This window comes from Neomonachus schauinslandi, chromosome 11, assembly GCF_002201575.2.
Source record: "Neomonachus schauinslandi chromosome 11, ASM220157v2, whole genome shotgun sequence".
Taxonomy (NCBI): Eukaryota; Metazoa; Chordata; class Mammalia; order Carnivora; family Phocidae; genus Neomonachus; species Neomonachus schauinslandi.
Window position 1 is genome coordinate 35,629,814 of NC_058413.1, and position 14,291 is coordinate 35,644,104.

Genomic DNA, 14,291 nt, shown 5'->3' on the forward strand with positions numbered 1-14,291 from the left:
TTCTGTCGTAATTCTAAATGTATGTAGAATTCTAATCTCACAATTGTCACATACTCACAAGGAGACACCTAGCTTACCTGAAAAGTCATTTACTGAAAATTCTTTAATCAGAATTGAAGGACATATCCAGATTCTCTGCCTAAGCATCAGAGTTCCAAAGTAAAGTCATTCCTGGGAAATATTTGTTTCCCTTCCCATGATTGGATACTATCTTGGCTGTAACTTTTTTATTATTAAAAGAGGGAACTCTTATGTCTAGAATATTCCATCCTTACTTTTCCTCTAGTTGGTATATGCCAGTGTGTTATCCATCAGATCTAAGGATGCTGTACATGAAGGAAGATCCTGTTCAATCTTTGGTGCCAAGATATCAATTAAAATTCAAGTTTCTCTGGAATTCTTTTAGTGCTCACTGGGAAATTTCTTTTTGTTTTAAGATATTGAGTAAATACAGGAGATAGATAAGATTTTCAAGGTTGATTATGAGAGACATTCCTCTCTTAGCTTCCAAGTACACTTCTAATTCCTTGTCATGTTGACTGCAGATATAGAAGAGGTAGAAAGGCATTTTGTGGACATCATGATGGGAAAGGAATTTGGTGACATATACTTTGGGGTCCAAAGTGCCTCTCTGTGCAAGGCTGAAGCCCACCTTAGCCTTAGTCAGGCAATGAGACATTAATAATACTCCTAAGGTTCTGTGTGTCATATAAGTTTCCATCATTTTTCTGTCATCCCAGGACTTCAAAACACCACGATTATTTAAAAACAAAATCATGGACTGAATAACATTATCATGGCTAACACACTGGTGGATGATGACAAATTAATGGGTAACTATTTGTCTGGGTGTTGCCATTTTAGACTGTGATTCTTGGAGACCTTACGCCTAATGCCAAAGTTGGAAGAGAGATTTGAAATCATCCTTGCCCTTTACCTGCCTTCAAATGAGGCTTCAGACAGACTACTTAATTATTTTTGCCTCACATATTCTCTGAGGCTGGATTTCAAAAAGAAAAAAAAAAAAGACAAATGGCATGTTCAGAATAAAAGAGACTATTAACCAAGAGAAACAATGGATCTAACATTGGATGGGTTGGTTTAAAAAAAGGATGAAAATGCCCTTATATGGAGATATCTTGAGTAATTATTATTTTTTTCCCACAGAGTTTATAGTCCCCTAAAATTTTTCTATAACACAAAGTAGATTATAAGAACTCTGGGGTAAAAAGAACGCATTTCTTTATATTAGCCAAGAGCATTAGAAGAACAATGTGTGAGTGTAGTGCAGGAAGATTCGAAGTTGGTAAGAGAAGCAAGTGTGTGGAAGAGATGACAATGTAAAAGAAAGCTATAACTAGAAGACTAATGTCATAATGTAATGATTTCTTGCTGGTGTTCTTTTAGGGAAACAGGGAAAATATTGCTAAGTAACTCACCAGGATTTGGATTTTTTTGGTAATATCAGGATTTTTGCTATAAAGCAAATTGAGTATATATCCTAAGGCCAATGTTAAATCAAATTCTTATACCTTGTTCTTCCCAAAATCTATGCAAAGATTTCCTCAAGATCTTAGTCTGCTTCTAACAAGATGGCAGGAATTGGCAGAATATATTCTAAAACAACACACAACCCAGCTTCAAATGAAAATGTTAATACTAATAAAATTGGAACACACCATTCCAGTGAACTAAAATTTGATGTGAACCAGTAAGGCTCTTGCAATGAAAGGCTTGGCAGTTAGGTGATGACGGCACCTTTGGGTCCAGGACTGAGAGTTCATGTTTTTAGTGAGGAACTGAAATTCAAAAGGCCAAGTTTAGAGGAGAAATGCAAGGCAGTCTAAAAGGACCGAGTCATGCATACACTTAACTGATTTTATGAAAAAGGTAATACTAAATAAACGAGTCCTAATTTATTATAGTCAATGTTGTAATAAAAAACTTCCGCCATCTTGACTACATTCAATACAAACTCAGGATGGCCACATTTGCAAAGTGTCTCTTAATGAATCTTGCTACAAACTGTTTATGCAACTTGAACCCATGGAATAATTGTGTACTATTTATTTATTTATTTATTTAATTTTTAGGTAGGCTCCATGCCCAACATGGAGCTCGAACTTATGACACCGGGATTAAGAGTTCCATGCTCTACCGACTTACTGAGCCAGCCAGGTCAGATATTTCACTGGTTTGTTCTTCGGCTTCTAGAAGGCTCATCAATAACTCAAGAACATGACACATTGGGTATAATTGTTTCATTTCTTTCCCCTTTGCAAAAATAATTGATACTAATCACCAAAAATCACTCACATTTATATCAGCATAGAACATATAAGCCAAGAAATGTTTTTGTTGGGATGATGACAAAAGGAAGGAAGATAAAAATCTTACAAACTTTACGATCTCATTACTATGAAATGTCTACTTTGCAAGCAAGGCCAATGATCCTTAAATTAAAAAAACAGTGAACAACTAAGTGTTTTAACTTATGTTAAAATAAAAAAGAAACTCAAAGGGAAATTTTATTGTGTGACACTTAAAATATATGGAATTTAATATATAAAAAATATATTATTTAACCCTGGATCAATCACTTGCTAGCTAGATTACCTTGGGAAAGTTATTAAATCTCTATTACTTATAGTTTCTTCATCAGTAGGATGTATAAATTAACAATCACACTGATTTTTCTCACAGAGTAGTAATGAAAATAAAATGAGATGATGTATAGGTAAATGTACTTTCAAAATCGTACAGAAGTAAGATATACTCAACCACCATGAAGTACCAGGATAAAAAGTTAGGAACAAATGTTATTTTAAAATGGTATCCATTTCTAGGGAACTTGCTTTCAAAAGCATCAATCTCTATACCAAAAATGTTCAGGTTGCACTTCATCATAAGTCTAATTTAGACCCTTTAATAAGAATATAAAAAGATACAAAAGACAATTTCACCTCCCTACTCCACCATAGCATGTGTAGGAAATCCTTTCATACATAATCAGATTAAGGGCCTTAATCTTAACTGCATAAAAGCAAATTGGAATTGGAAATATGGAAATATACAATTACGGTAACTAGGAAATATTCCTTAGTATCTTCATTTCCAGAATAAACTTTGGCTTCTGGAAGACTTTACAAATCTGGTCAATATATTGAAAAGAAAATCAATGAATATGTTGAACAATGTGAAAACCATTCTGGCTGGTTTTTCTGATTTTTTTATAAGACTCTTTGTTTCCTGGGTACTCTTCTGACACTCCAAAGGGGTTAACTATTCAATTCCATTTGTCAGAGCACACCCACAAAGGCCTAAGCAAATTAGGAGCCGCACATGAAGTGTGGGTCACTTTAGCAGTGGATGCTGAAAAGATGAGCAGCAATACTCACAACATCACTTGCCTAAAGACTAGATGATCTGAAGGAGAATGAGTAATGTACAGTTAAAACCATGGGCCCTGAAATCAGATATGTTGAATTCAAAGACAGTTTGACTGTTAGAGCTTTGTGACTTTTGGCAAGTAATTAACTCACTAATGCTTGGTTTCCTTACTGTTCAAGCAGAGATAACAGTAGTGCCTATCTCAAACAGTTATGAGGGCTAAATAAAAGAATCCAGGGAAAGTACTTAGAAAACCAACTGACACGCAGAAAACATTCAGCGAGTGGTAAATAGTATATGTAAGGAAATATAGACCCAAAAAAAGGTGTTTTTGTTTTTTTTTTTTCACAAAATCCTTGACTTGAAAAATCAGCTTGAGAACTTAACAATCAAAATGCCAAATCATTGAACAAATTCAACTCAATAGTGCGCCTTTTCATTACATATACATACATGTATGTATATATACACATATACACACACATATTACTATATAAGACATACACACATGCAAATTTATCTTAATAGCAGGAAGGCTACAGTGATACAGAAATTGGAAATGTAGATCATAGGATCTGAGCTTTTCTTCAATGAAGCCATTTAATTTTCCAATCCTTCTGTAAGTTTAAATAATTTTGATATGTGGCCAGTGGAAAAAAAATTGTCCATTTGTTTAGATGCAGTACAATGGCAAAGAAAGTGATTCAAGGTGAAAGAGAGTCACACATGTATTGTACAACTTAAAGGCATGGTAAATCTATGGTAAATCTCATTGGAGATGAATAAAAATGCTTATCATGTTGGGGAGCCTGGGTGGCTCAGTTGTTAAGCATCTGCCTTCAGCTCAGGTCACAATCCCAGGGTCCTGGGATCGAGTCCCGCATTGGGCTCCCTGCTCAGCAGGGAGCCTGCTTCTACCTCTCCCACTCCCCCTGCTGTGTTCCCTCTCTTACTGTGTCTCTCTCTGTCAAATAAATAAATAAAGTTTTTTAAAAAAATGCGTATCATGTCAGTTGAAAAGTACACACAATTTTTAAAAACCTTCTCAATGCTAAGTGGCCAATAGTGACAAATTCTCAGGGGAAAGGGGCCTTTGGTTTTGAGTTCTCATTTATTTATTGTTCTTCACACTTGATATACCTTTCAACATTTCAATGAAAGGAGCAGTGAATTCTCCAATAAGAATATAGAGAACTGTCCCAATATATTAGCTAATCTTTCCAGTCTTGTAAGAGATATCAAATTGCATTATTTTTTCTTGCTTTCAAAAGTGGTGTCATCTTGGACAAAGTCAAGTTTGAATTTCTCCATGCTTAAAGGTTTTCAAACTCAAGTGATAAATCTCAGAAAGACAGTACTCCATCAGCTAAATTTTTTAGAGCAATGGTTAATCACTATTTATTTTGCATTCATCCAAGATCTATGCTTTTCTCAGGAAAAAGAGGTGAAGAGGACTTATTAACATTTGCAAAGTCCTTTGAGAGATGAGTTACCAAAGTGTAAATTATATCTGTGTTATTAGCCCAGCCTCATTGAACATGAATAAATTACAGACAAATGGAAGTGCCTTTAATGGAGTAAAATACTACAAAAAAAAAAAAAAGAATTTAAAATCTGAAATTAAAGTGTTTGAATACATTTTAAATACTGTTGCTTGCTTTTCCTGAATTAGTGTTCAGTTTTGAGGCACTTGGGCAAAGAAAGGGACCCAATTTGGAAATATTCGTGTTCTAATAACAGCCAGGCTTCTCTCACCATAGATTAGAGCACTATAAATGCTGCCTAACATTTTACATATATCAGAGGCAAACGCAGCCAGATTTTTTTCATTGAAAAGAATATAAGCCATGAGATAGTTTTGAAATCATAATCACTGCTTACATAAATTACTAAATTAGATAAAAGGTTTATATTCATGTTACTCAAAAAAATGAATTCTCAACATCCAGCTGCTGAGTAATGGCTGTTTGTGCAATGTTTCCACTAAGATAAATGAAAGTTTTATTTTCCCTGCTACTTGTTTAAAACTCCTTTGCATTTTTACCCAACAGGCCATTTTTCATTACCGGGAAAGGTGTGCAATTTGAACCCAGCTACTTTTTACTCACAGTAAATCAATATGTGTCATAAGAACACTAAAGAAAGTAATATCACTCGCTATCATTGGACCTTCCCTTAGAGCCAGTCCCAGAAGACACTGCCAGGTTGGGTTGCTATGGCAACCGAGCTGTGTTCCTCTCTTGCCTGGTTTGTTACAGTGAATTGATCTTTACCACACAGGTATAAACCTGAAGAATTTATATGGTAAATAAGAAATTACAAAGAATCAATAACAAGGTGTTTGACATTTCCATTGATCGGAGATGATCTAATTCAAAAGTAGTATTAAGAAGGTGACTCCATAAGATTTCAAATTGCTTTGCTGACTTCCAACTAAATTATTCATTGTCTTTTCTTTAGGCTCCTCAAGTAGTCACATTTCTCAAAATGTGGGGGGAAAATACCTTGAACCATTAGAGTGTTAGCATAGAACCTCATATGAAGGCTTTACCCAACTGTGAAGGTCTGCTATAAAAATGTCTTGAAATAATATTAATCCACTTTAAAAATAATCTACAATTAGCAAGAAGATTCCACAAGACTCTACTGGTAACCTAGAAGAATTAAATTCTGACTTCTATGAAAAAGATATCAGGACAGATAATATATTTTATAGAGAATTCTGCTTAGTTTCACCTATTAAACAACATAGGCCATATAAAGTATTTTGAACAGCATCTGGCATACAAGTAAACACCTAATCCTAATAAATATTGTTATAATTTTTATCACTATCATAATACAGTCAGACAAACACATTATATGCCTTTCTTTATAGCAGGCACTATTGATTATGCAATTGTAATGACCTCTGAATTTGGAGCATTTTTAAAGTAAAAATGATATAAGGAATACACTACTATGTAGCTGAGCCTTAAATATATTGTAAAAGGTGCAGGTCCTTTTTAGAGGACTAGCTTTGTGAATAAAATATTTGCATTTAACGGACATGCCCCAGGGAGGCAGCTTGGAGTGGAGTGTGTTATGTGTTTGGCAGTTGGGACTTCAATTTGTTCATCATACTACTTACTTGAGACCTTAAGCCCTCTAAGACTTTGTATTTCATCTGTAACAAAAAGATAAAAGCAATTTCAAAACCAGCTGTGGGGTGGAGAGAATCCAGTGAGACAATGCATAGAAAGCCCCTGCTGAAATGCCTAGTACAAATGATACTTCTTACATTTTAGCTGTTTTTCCTTTAAGGATCTTCCAGTCATTTCCTTGAATCATAGTTTCCAAATGGAACTTGAGGTAAAAATGACTATAAATTCAATAATTCTTAGCAGTACTTTAAGATAGACAGATTTTAGGGCGCCTGGGTGGCTCAGTTGGTTAAGCGACTGCCTTTGGCTCAGGTCATGATCCTGGAGTCCTGAGATCGAGTTCCGCATCAGGCTCCCTGCTCGGCAGGGAGTCTGCTTCTCCCTCTGACCCTCCTCCCTCTCATGCTCTCTGTCTCTCATTCTCTCTGTCTCAAATAAATAAATAAAATCTTTAATAAATAAATAAATAAATAAGATAGACAGATTTTAACTCTGGCAAAAGGTAGAAAACTTTCAATATAATTCTATGTTACAAATTCTTTTTTTTCACTTGCTTCAATTGATAATAGTTTTCCCAAAGTATGTTTTCGTGGCCTCCTAGCCCAGGATGATGCTCTGGGGGGAAAAAAAAGCCAGGAGAGGGAACATTTCTATGGTCAGATACATTTAGAAAATGCTACATAGTACATCTCACTCTAGGACTTAGTAGATCACATGAGCAATTCAACACTCCAAGAAATCCCAGATAATCCCAGATACATAAATCAATATTGCTTTGTGGTCAAGAGCACTGACCGGGAGTTAGGCCTGTGAATGCCACTTTTGCTGCTCATTAGCTTATCACTTTGGGAAGTTATTCAACCTCCGTGTTTCAGCTTCGTCATCTGTCAAATGGGAACAGCAAGAGTCTCTACCACCCCAGGATGAGAGGTTAAAATGAGATCCATCAGGTGCTCAGAGGCTAATAGAGTCAGTTCAATAATAAGAGTGCTTAAAGACGCCTGTTTAAACTCTTTAGCATGATAACTGTTATTTACAAATAATTTCTCTGAACACCTTTCCTTGGAACGCACTTCGAACCATGCTAAAGTACAACGTTAGGGTAGTGACAAATTGTAATTAAGTAAAAGACTATTCAGCATATTAGTGCCCAAATCAAGTAGCACAGAAAGTCAGCTACCTCACAATGGCTTGCTATTTCTTTCCAGAATGTCCTACTACCAGGATATTAGAGCAACTATGTTAAGTGTAAAGATCCTGCCCCATGGATGTTCTACTCATTAGAACCATTTACATCTATTTCATGCATTAACAGAGTTCAGTTTGTTGCATTAGGCCATTTGCATGTCACTGAACATTGAGTCAGAAAGGAAAGGGATATCAAAGGATTAAAGCTTTAATGAGTAGGAGAGAGAAAACTGAGTATATGGCTCACAGATGGGGTCTGCAAGAAGGGACATTATCCAGATGTTTGCATGTTTCCTTGTGCTAAACCAAAATAATTTGAGTCAGTTTTCAAAATGGAGAGATAAAATAGTAAAGAGAGATAAGAAAAGGTGAGGGCTTCATCCAAGGAAACAATATGCTGCAAGTTCGCCACAAAATGCAAAGTCCTCCCTCATCTAAATAACACCACGATTCCAATAAACCTCCTTACCCTTTTCCAGAACATGGGAAGCTTAGCCAATGACCAGAAAAAGGAACAATCAGCTAATTAATCTGACACCCTTTAGAAGTCTCTTTATTTCTTTTCAAATTTGCAATTGTATCAGGTTGCTGACTTTTCTTCTTTTAAAGAGTTCATATTTTTAATGTCATCATCAGGAATAAATGCAGAACCAAAAATTAGTTTATTCATAATTCTATGCCCTCAAAAATTAAAAAATGTTTAATAATTATTTTTGTTCCCTTCAAGCCTTAATCATAATTATATATAATGTTTACAGAGATATTTTATATGTAAATACAATTTAAAAGTCTAGTTTTTTCTTTTTTTTTTAAGATTTTATTTATTTTTCAACAGAGAGAGAGAGAGACAGCGAGAGAGGGAACACAAGCAGGGGGAGTGGGAGAGGGAGAAGCAGGCTTCCCGCGGAGCAGGGAGCCCGATGCGGGGCTCTATCCCAGGACCCTGAGATCATGACCTGAGCTGAAGGCAGACGCTTAATGACTGAGCCACCCAGGCGCCCAAAGTCTAGTTTTTTTCTACTTAACATCATATCTTCAGTATTTCCTCACAATGATACATAGAAGTCTTCAAAATGATCCTTTCTGGTATCTGAACAACCAATATTTTGGCATGATCAGACATGCAAAGTACTTCTAATTGTGCTGTGGTACAACAAATCTCCTTCATATAGTTCTTCCCATCTTTTGGATTAGTGGTTTCAAATTTCAGCACGCAGCAGAATTACCCGGACAGCTTGTTAAAGTACGGTGGCTGGGGCCCAACTCAGGTGAGGCCCAGGAATTTGCAATTCCACCAAGTTCCCAGATGATGCGAATGCTGCTTATCTGGGAGATCTTTTTTTTTTTTTTTTTTTAGTGTATTTTTTCTTTTGTTAAGTAAGCTCTACGCCCAATGTGGGGCTTGAACTCATGACCCCAAGATTAAGAGTCGCATGCTCTACCAACTGAGCCAGCCAGGTTCCCCTCAGGGAGATCACTTTAAATAGTTATTTTTATTTAAATAGAATATTATCATCGAGTTGGGATTGACAAATCAAATAGTACCTTTTTATGGCATCTAAGACATATTTCTGAAAACCTTTCCTACAAGCTTATACAAATTTATATTGCCACCTGACTTCTTGATACTTGAAGCCTGGATACCAGCTAACTGAAAAAATTGACAATGGAAAATTCATACTTTTCTCCTCAAAATCACAACTTGAGGCCTCAGATCCATCTATTTATATTTCAAGGATACAGACACCATGACTAAAGGGTAAGATCCAAACATCTGTTACCACAGAAATCAACAGAAGCTTTTATCATCATTGTCCAATTTCAAAAGTCACTGAAAACTAACTGAAATATTTATACCTTGGAGCAGGGTAAATGTGTATCTGCACTATGCAGATACAAATTAGCTGCCCGTAGCTTGCTTGTCCAACAGACAGTTCAAACAATGTCAGTCATTGGAAGATGTAGGGCAAAAATCTGGCTTCAAAAAATTGTTTTTGATAAGTTAGAAACAAGAGCATTCTGACTTTGGCAGGGGATTATTAGCTGTTTGCCTAAAAGCCACAGTCAAAAATCTCAGAGGTTCTCCCTTGTATTAAAGGATTCTTCATATTTGGGTAGAGATTAATCCCTCACCCTTAAATGGAGACATATACATATAAATAAACATGCTCACATAAGCATATAGATGCATGTATATAAGTAAGCATTAGATAGCCAGATATGCAAAGTAGCTATTCATACACTGGTTTCTAGAAACCCACAAATAAGACATATGCTTAGCAAAGATATCTTCTGCAGAAGATGTCTTCCCGGCTCTTTCTCTGTCATCTGCAAACATTCTTGTATTTTTCATTCTTATTTGTTGTTATTGTATCTCTTTGAGTGTAGAAAGAGACGTTGTGTTCAGATACATAATAATAATAAAACCATACATAAGTAAAGTGATTGGGTATTGTCAACAAACCTTGAAATCTAGTTGGCAATGAACTTATTAACTCTGGTTTATATTGAGAAGAGTAGATCAAGAGTAAAAATATGAGAATCTTTTAAGATTAAGATAATCTTGTATTTATGACTTTCTAAGGGATGGTTTTTTCTCAGTTAGTGTTTTAGTAATTGTGCTATCTTTAAGTAAGAGCTAAGTCAATAGTCCTAACAAGCCTCAAGTGACTCAAAATTGTTCTTTGCGTGGACTGGTTCATTATGGCCATATGAAAACACCACTGCTCTCAGAATGGACAGAAAACTAAGGGATAAACACTAATATAATTAATATACCATATATATTTCACTGTATGTATGTTTTATAGAATCATATGCATAAATGCATCTACTTATGTAGTAAATATGACCCCACCTTGCAGCCTCAAAAGAGATATGGCAAATTTTAAAATATGCCAATGTTAAAAATACAAACATAAGAAACACAAGACGGCAATGCAGAGACAGTCAGGCAATCACTCCCTTAGTGTGTTTGAGATTCTGACTATAAGCACTTAGTACTTAATCCAGGTGTTCAGAGCAAACTAAAGTTAAAATATTAGCAGCAACAACCATATGATCACTTGAAAACCAATACCTCTAAGCATTTTTGAGTCATAACTCTCAGCTCCTTATAGTGAGTGAGTGCAGAATGACAATTAATTATAGTCCAAGCCACAAATCAAAAAGTACTAGCCAAAGTGTATACATATCAATAAGACTTTTTTTAGCTTGTCCATTCAGTTTAGAAGAATAAATAGGGAGATAACATGTAACGAAAGGTGCATATGGTCTTCATGTGAAATCTCAGTTCCTAAACTCAGTAGAATGGGAGGTGAAGGCTTCTAGGGAAAACAGAGACAAGGAGAGCAGCCTTTTTAAAATCAGTTTACTCCATCAGGGTGGAAATGGACCCCTAGCAAGCTGAAGGATAAGAATTTCAATGAATACATATTTTTTTTTAAAGATTTTATTTATTTATTTGAGAGAGAGAGAATGAGAGAGAACGAGTACATGAGAGGGGGGAGGGTCAGAGGGAGAAGCAGACTCCCTGCCGAGCAGGGAGCCCGATGCGGGACTCGATCCAGGGACTCCAGGATCATGACCTGAGCTGAAGGCAGTCGCTTAACCAACTGAGCCACCCAGGCGCCCCTCAATGAATACATATTAATGGATATTTTCCTTTTCTGACAAATAGTTTTAGTTTCCAATTTATGCGGTGCTAGTAAGTTTGTTTTCAAAAGGATTTGAAAAAAAATGGGCCACTTTTAAAGTAAAACCTGTTATACGCACCTAATGAATCGTTGAACACTACATCAAAAACTAATTATGTACTATATGCTGGCTAATTGAACATAATAATAAAAATAAATAAAAATAAAAAATAAAGTAAAACCTGTTGTAAAAAAAAACAGTGTAAATTACCTGTGGACAGTGTAAAAAGAGGAGATTAGTGTAGTTAATTACAACACTGTTCTACAGCACGTGTTATAGCTGAGTGATGCCATAACTTGCTGGGCCAGTCAGGAATGACCATATTCTCTTATTGCAGCCTCACTCGGAACATCAGAAGCATGAAACTGAATGTGTCCAATATGTGTATGCTGTGTTAACTGGTATTAAATTCAAATGCTATCACTCAGGACTTCGATGTAATTCTTTTCAGTAAAGCAAATCTCATTTCCTCCATAAACAATACATGAAAAGACTTTCACCAAAAGGAAACTATTTTCTGAATAGAAAAACAGAACATCAAAAAATACCTTAAATGTCCAATGTGATATAAATTTATCTTATTCATAAATATGGATATCAAATTCTCTGACCATTGACTAAATATGGAAGACTTGACACAAATAGACATATGTGATACATATTTTTGCTTAAAGATTTTAGGCTACATTATAGGGAAAAGTATCTAATTTATTAATCATGTGTTTGCCAACACTTCTAAAATAAAAAGCAATAATTATGTAAATAAATGAAGCCCTAGGTTTTGATTCTAGGCTCTAGGGACTAACATTCTCAAGAAGTCTGAGTCTCAAGAAAGGCTATCCTGAGAAAGGTCAACCTAGTAAAATTTAAACACATCTGTAGAGATGCCAAATTATTATTTTTTTATGTACTAAAGCGAAAGAAGGCAGCATATGTTATTTTTGTAATAAAACCAAGAGAACAATAAGCAAATACTAGGGCAACTCTCTTAGTGAGGCCATTCTTCCAGATTTGTTCTCAAAAACCTAATCGTCATATATCATTATATTTTTCTCATTGTCATTACAAAGCAAAATAGCAATTACTACCTGCAAATTTTTAAAAAATCAATAAACATGGCCCTAAAGTTAGATTAAAAAACAAAATGATCAACATTATTTTTGAAGGCTAATTATGATCAAACTTTTCTCCAAATAACACATTGTAGAGCCTCAAAAAAATTTGTCATATGAATAACTTTCAGTCAAAAGTTGACATTAAGAAAACTTTACACTGACAAAATTTATACTGGGTTATCACTGATTTTGAGTATTGTTATGAATTTTCATTGATGGTACTTGCTGTACACATTCCTTCTGCTCCACAAAACAAATAACAAGCAAGATATTTTAACTTATTCAAATGAGAGAATACAGTTCCTTTGAATCATAACCTCTGTTCTTTAAAAAATGACTAAAAAATATGGAAGAAAAATACTATTAATTTCTAGGAATATATGAGTGCTATATTTTCATCTTTCTTAATTTTGAAAAGAAGAATCTTGGTCTTAGGAAATGTCACAAACTTATTTTGAGATGAAATTATCTTGATTATTCACAAAAAAAGATCACAAGTGAAAAGCATGAAATGTTACTTTGAGCCACTAATAACAACCTAAAACTGCTCATGATATCTTGTCCGATTTTTCATTAGTGAAGTGGACATTACTGATCATAAATGATTGTAAAATGGACACAGACTACCAGAACATTCATTGGCACACATTCATGCTTCCTTATTCTAACCCAGAGAATGAAATAAGAAATGGCAATCATTAGTTAACCATGCCATTGTAATGAGTTTGCATTCTCACTCTGGTTCATGACCCAAACTTGAAAAAATCATATTCAAGGCATTTGAAAAGTTACCAGGACCAGTAGGATGATCACTTCCCAAACTTGGGATATGGAAGACCAGGGCAGAATACTCTTTCTTTTTCCCATGGGGTTTGGAGCCTGGGGGCGGGGGGTGCGGTGCTTAGTTCCTTTGAAACTAAATTTATAAACAAAAAAAGGAATTTGACTTTTCTTTTTCTCATTGTATTCGATCTCTATGATCTGTTTGGTGTGTGTGTTTGTTTATATGTAGAAAGAGAAAGATAGTTCTATTTATTTAGCCCTCAGTAGTAATTATGTATAATATATTAACAATGTTCATACCTCCTATCTTCAAATCCAACTGTATGCAGCATAAGGAAAGTTCCTGCTTAGTTACAGGTCATATTTCCCCTGTAATTCCCAACTCAAGTCCTGAATAGTCTCAGAAAGGACAAGATATCAAGTGAAAAGTAAAACTTTACCCTAATGAAGAGGATCTTTTCTCCCACTCGGTATCTTCCTTGAGAGAGCCTCTCCACACAGAATTTGTTTGGGCATTTGCAAGGAGGATCTTCAGAAATTCGCTTCACCTGAAAAAGAAGGCAGGCAAGTTCAATTTTCCTTAATCAGGTTCCATTTAGATTAATTTGTTCCGTGAGTTCAAAGGCCCCTGGACCATTAATGTTTTTAAATTTGTTCTATATCAAACTATAGACATGAGGATAATGATGAGCAAATCAATTGGCAGTGTAGGAATAATGAGCTAGGTTCTCATTTGGGGAGAATTAAAAAGATTGTGTACATTGTGTTGCCAAGATAAACATATTGAAAGATAGAATAGAATGTATGTTAACAGGGCAAAATTTCCTCATTATAATTTTAATGATATTAATTTTACCATTTTCAAAATAAGTGAGAATTAAATTGTTATTTTTTAAAAAAACAAGCCTACTGTTTCATATTATTTTGAATTCTAAGATTTCCTTTAGGAAATCATCCCTACTTCACCCAGAGTCAC

General features: G+C 35.0%; 1 protein-coding gene across 2 annotated transcripts in view; it reads right to left on the bottom strand.

Annotated features, from left to right (window-relative positions):
- GAS2 (growth arrest specific 2) overlaps positions 1 to 14,291 on the bottom strand; it is a 118,874-nt gene that overhangs the window by 37,508 nt on the left and 67,075 nt on the right. For both annotated transcript variants that reach the window (XM_021685865.1, XM_044919543.1), the window contains exon 6: positions 13,756 to 13,863. In XM_021685865.1, the coding sequence (XP_021541540.1) occupies positions 13,756 to 13,863 (108 nt within the window). The remainder of the gene's footprint in view (positions 1 to 13,755; positions 13,864 to 14,291) is intronic.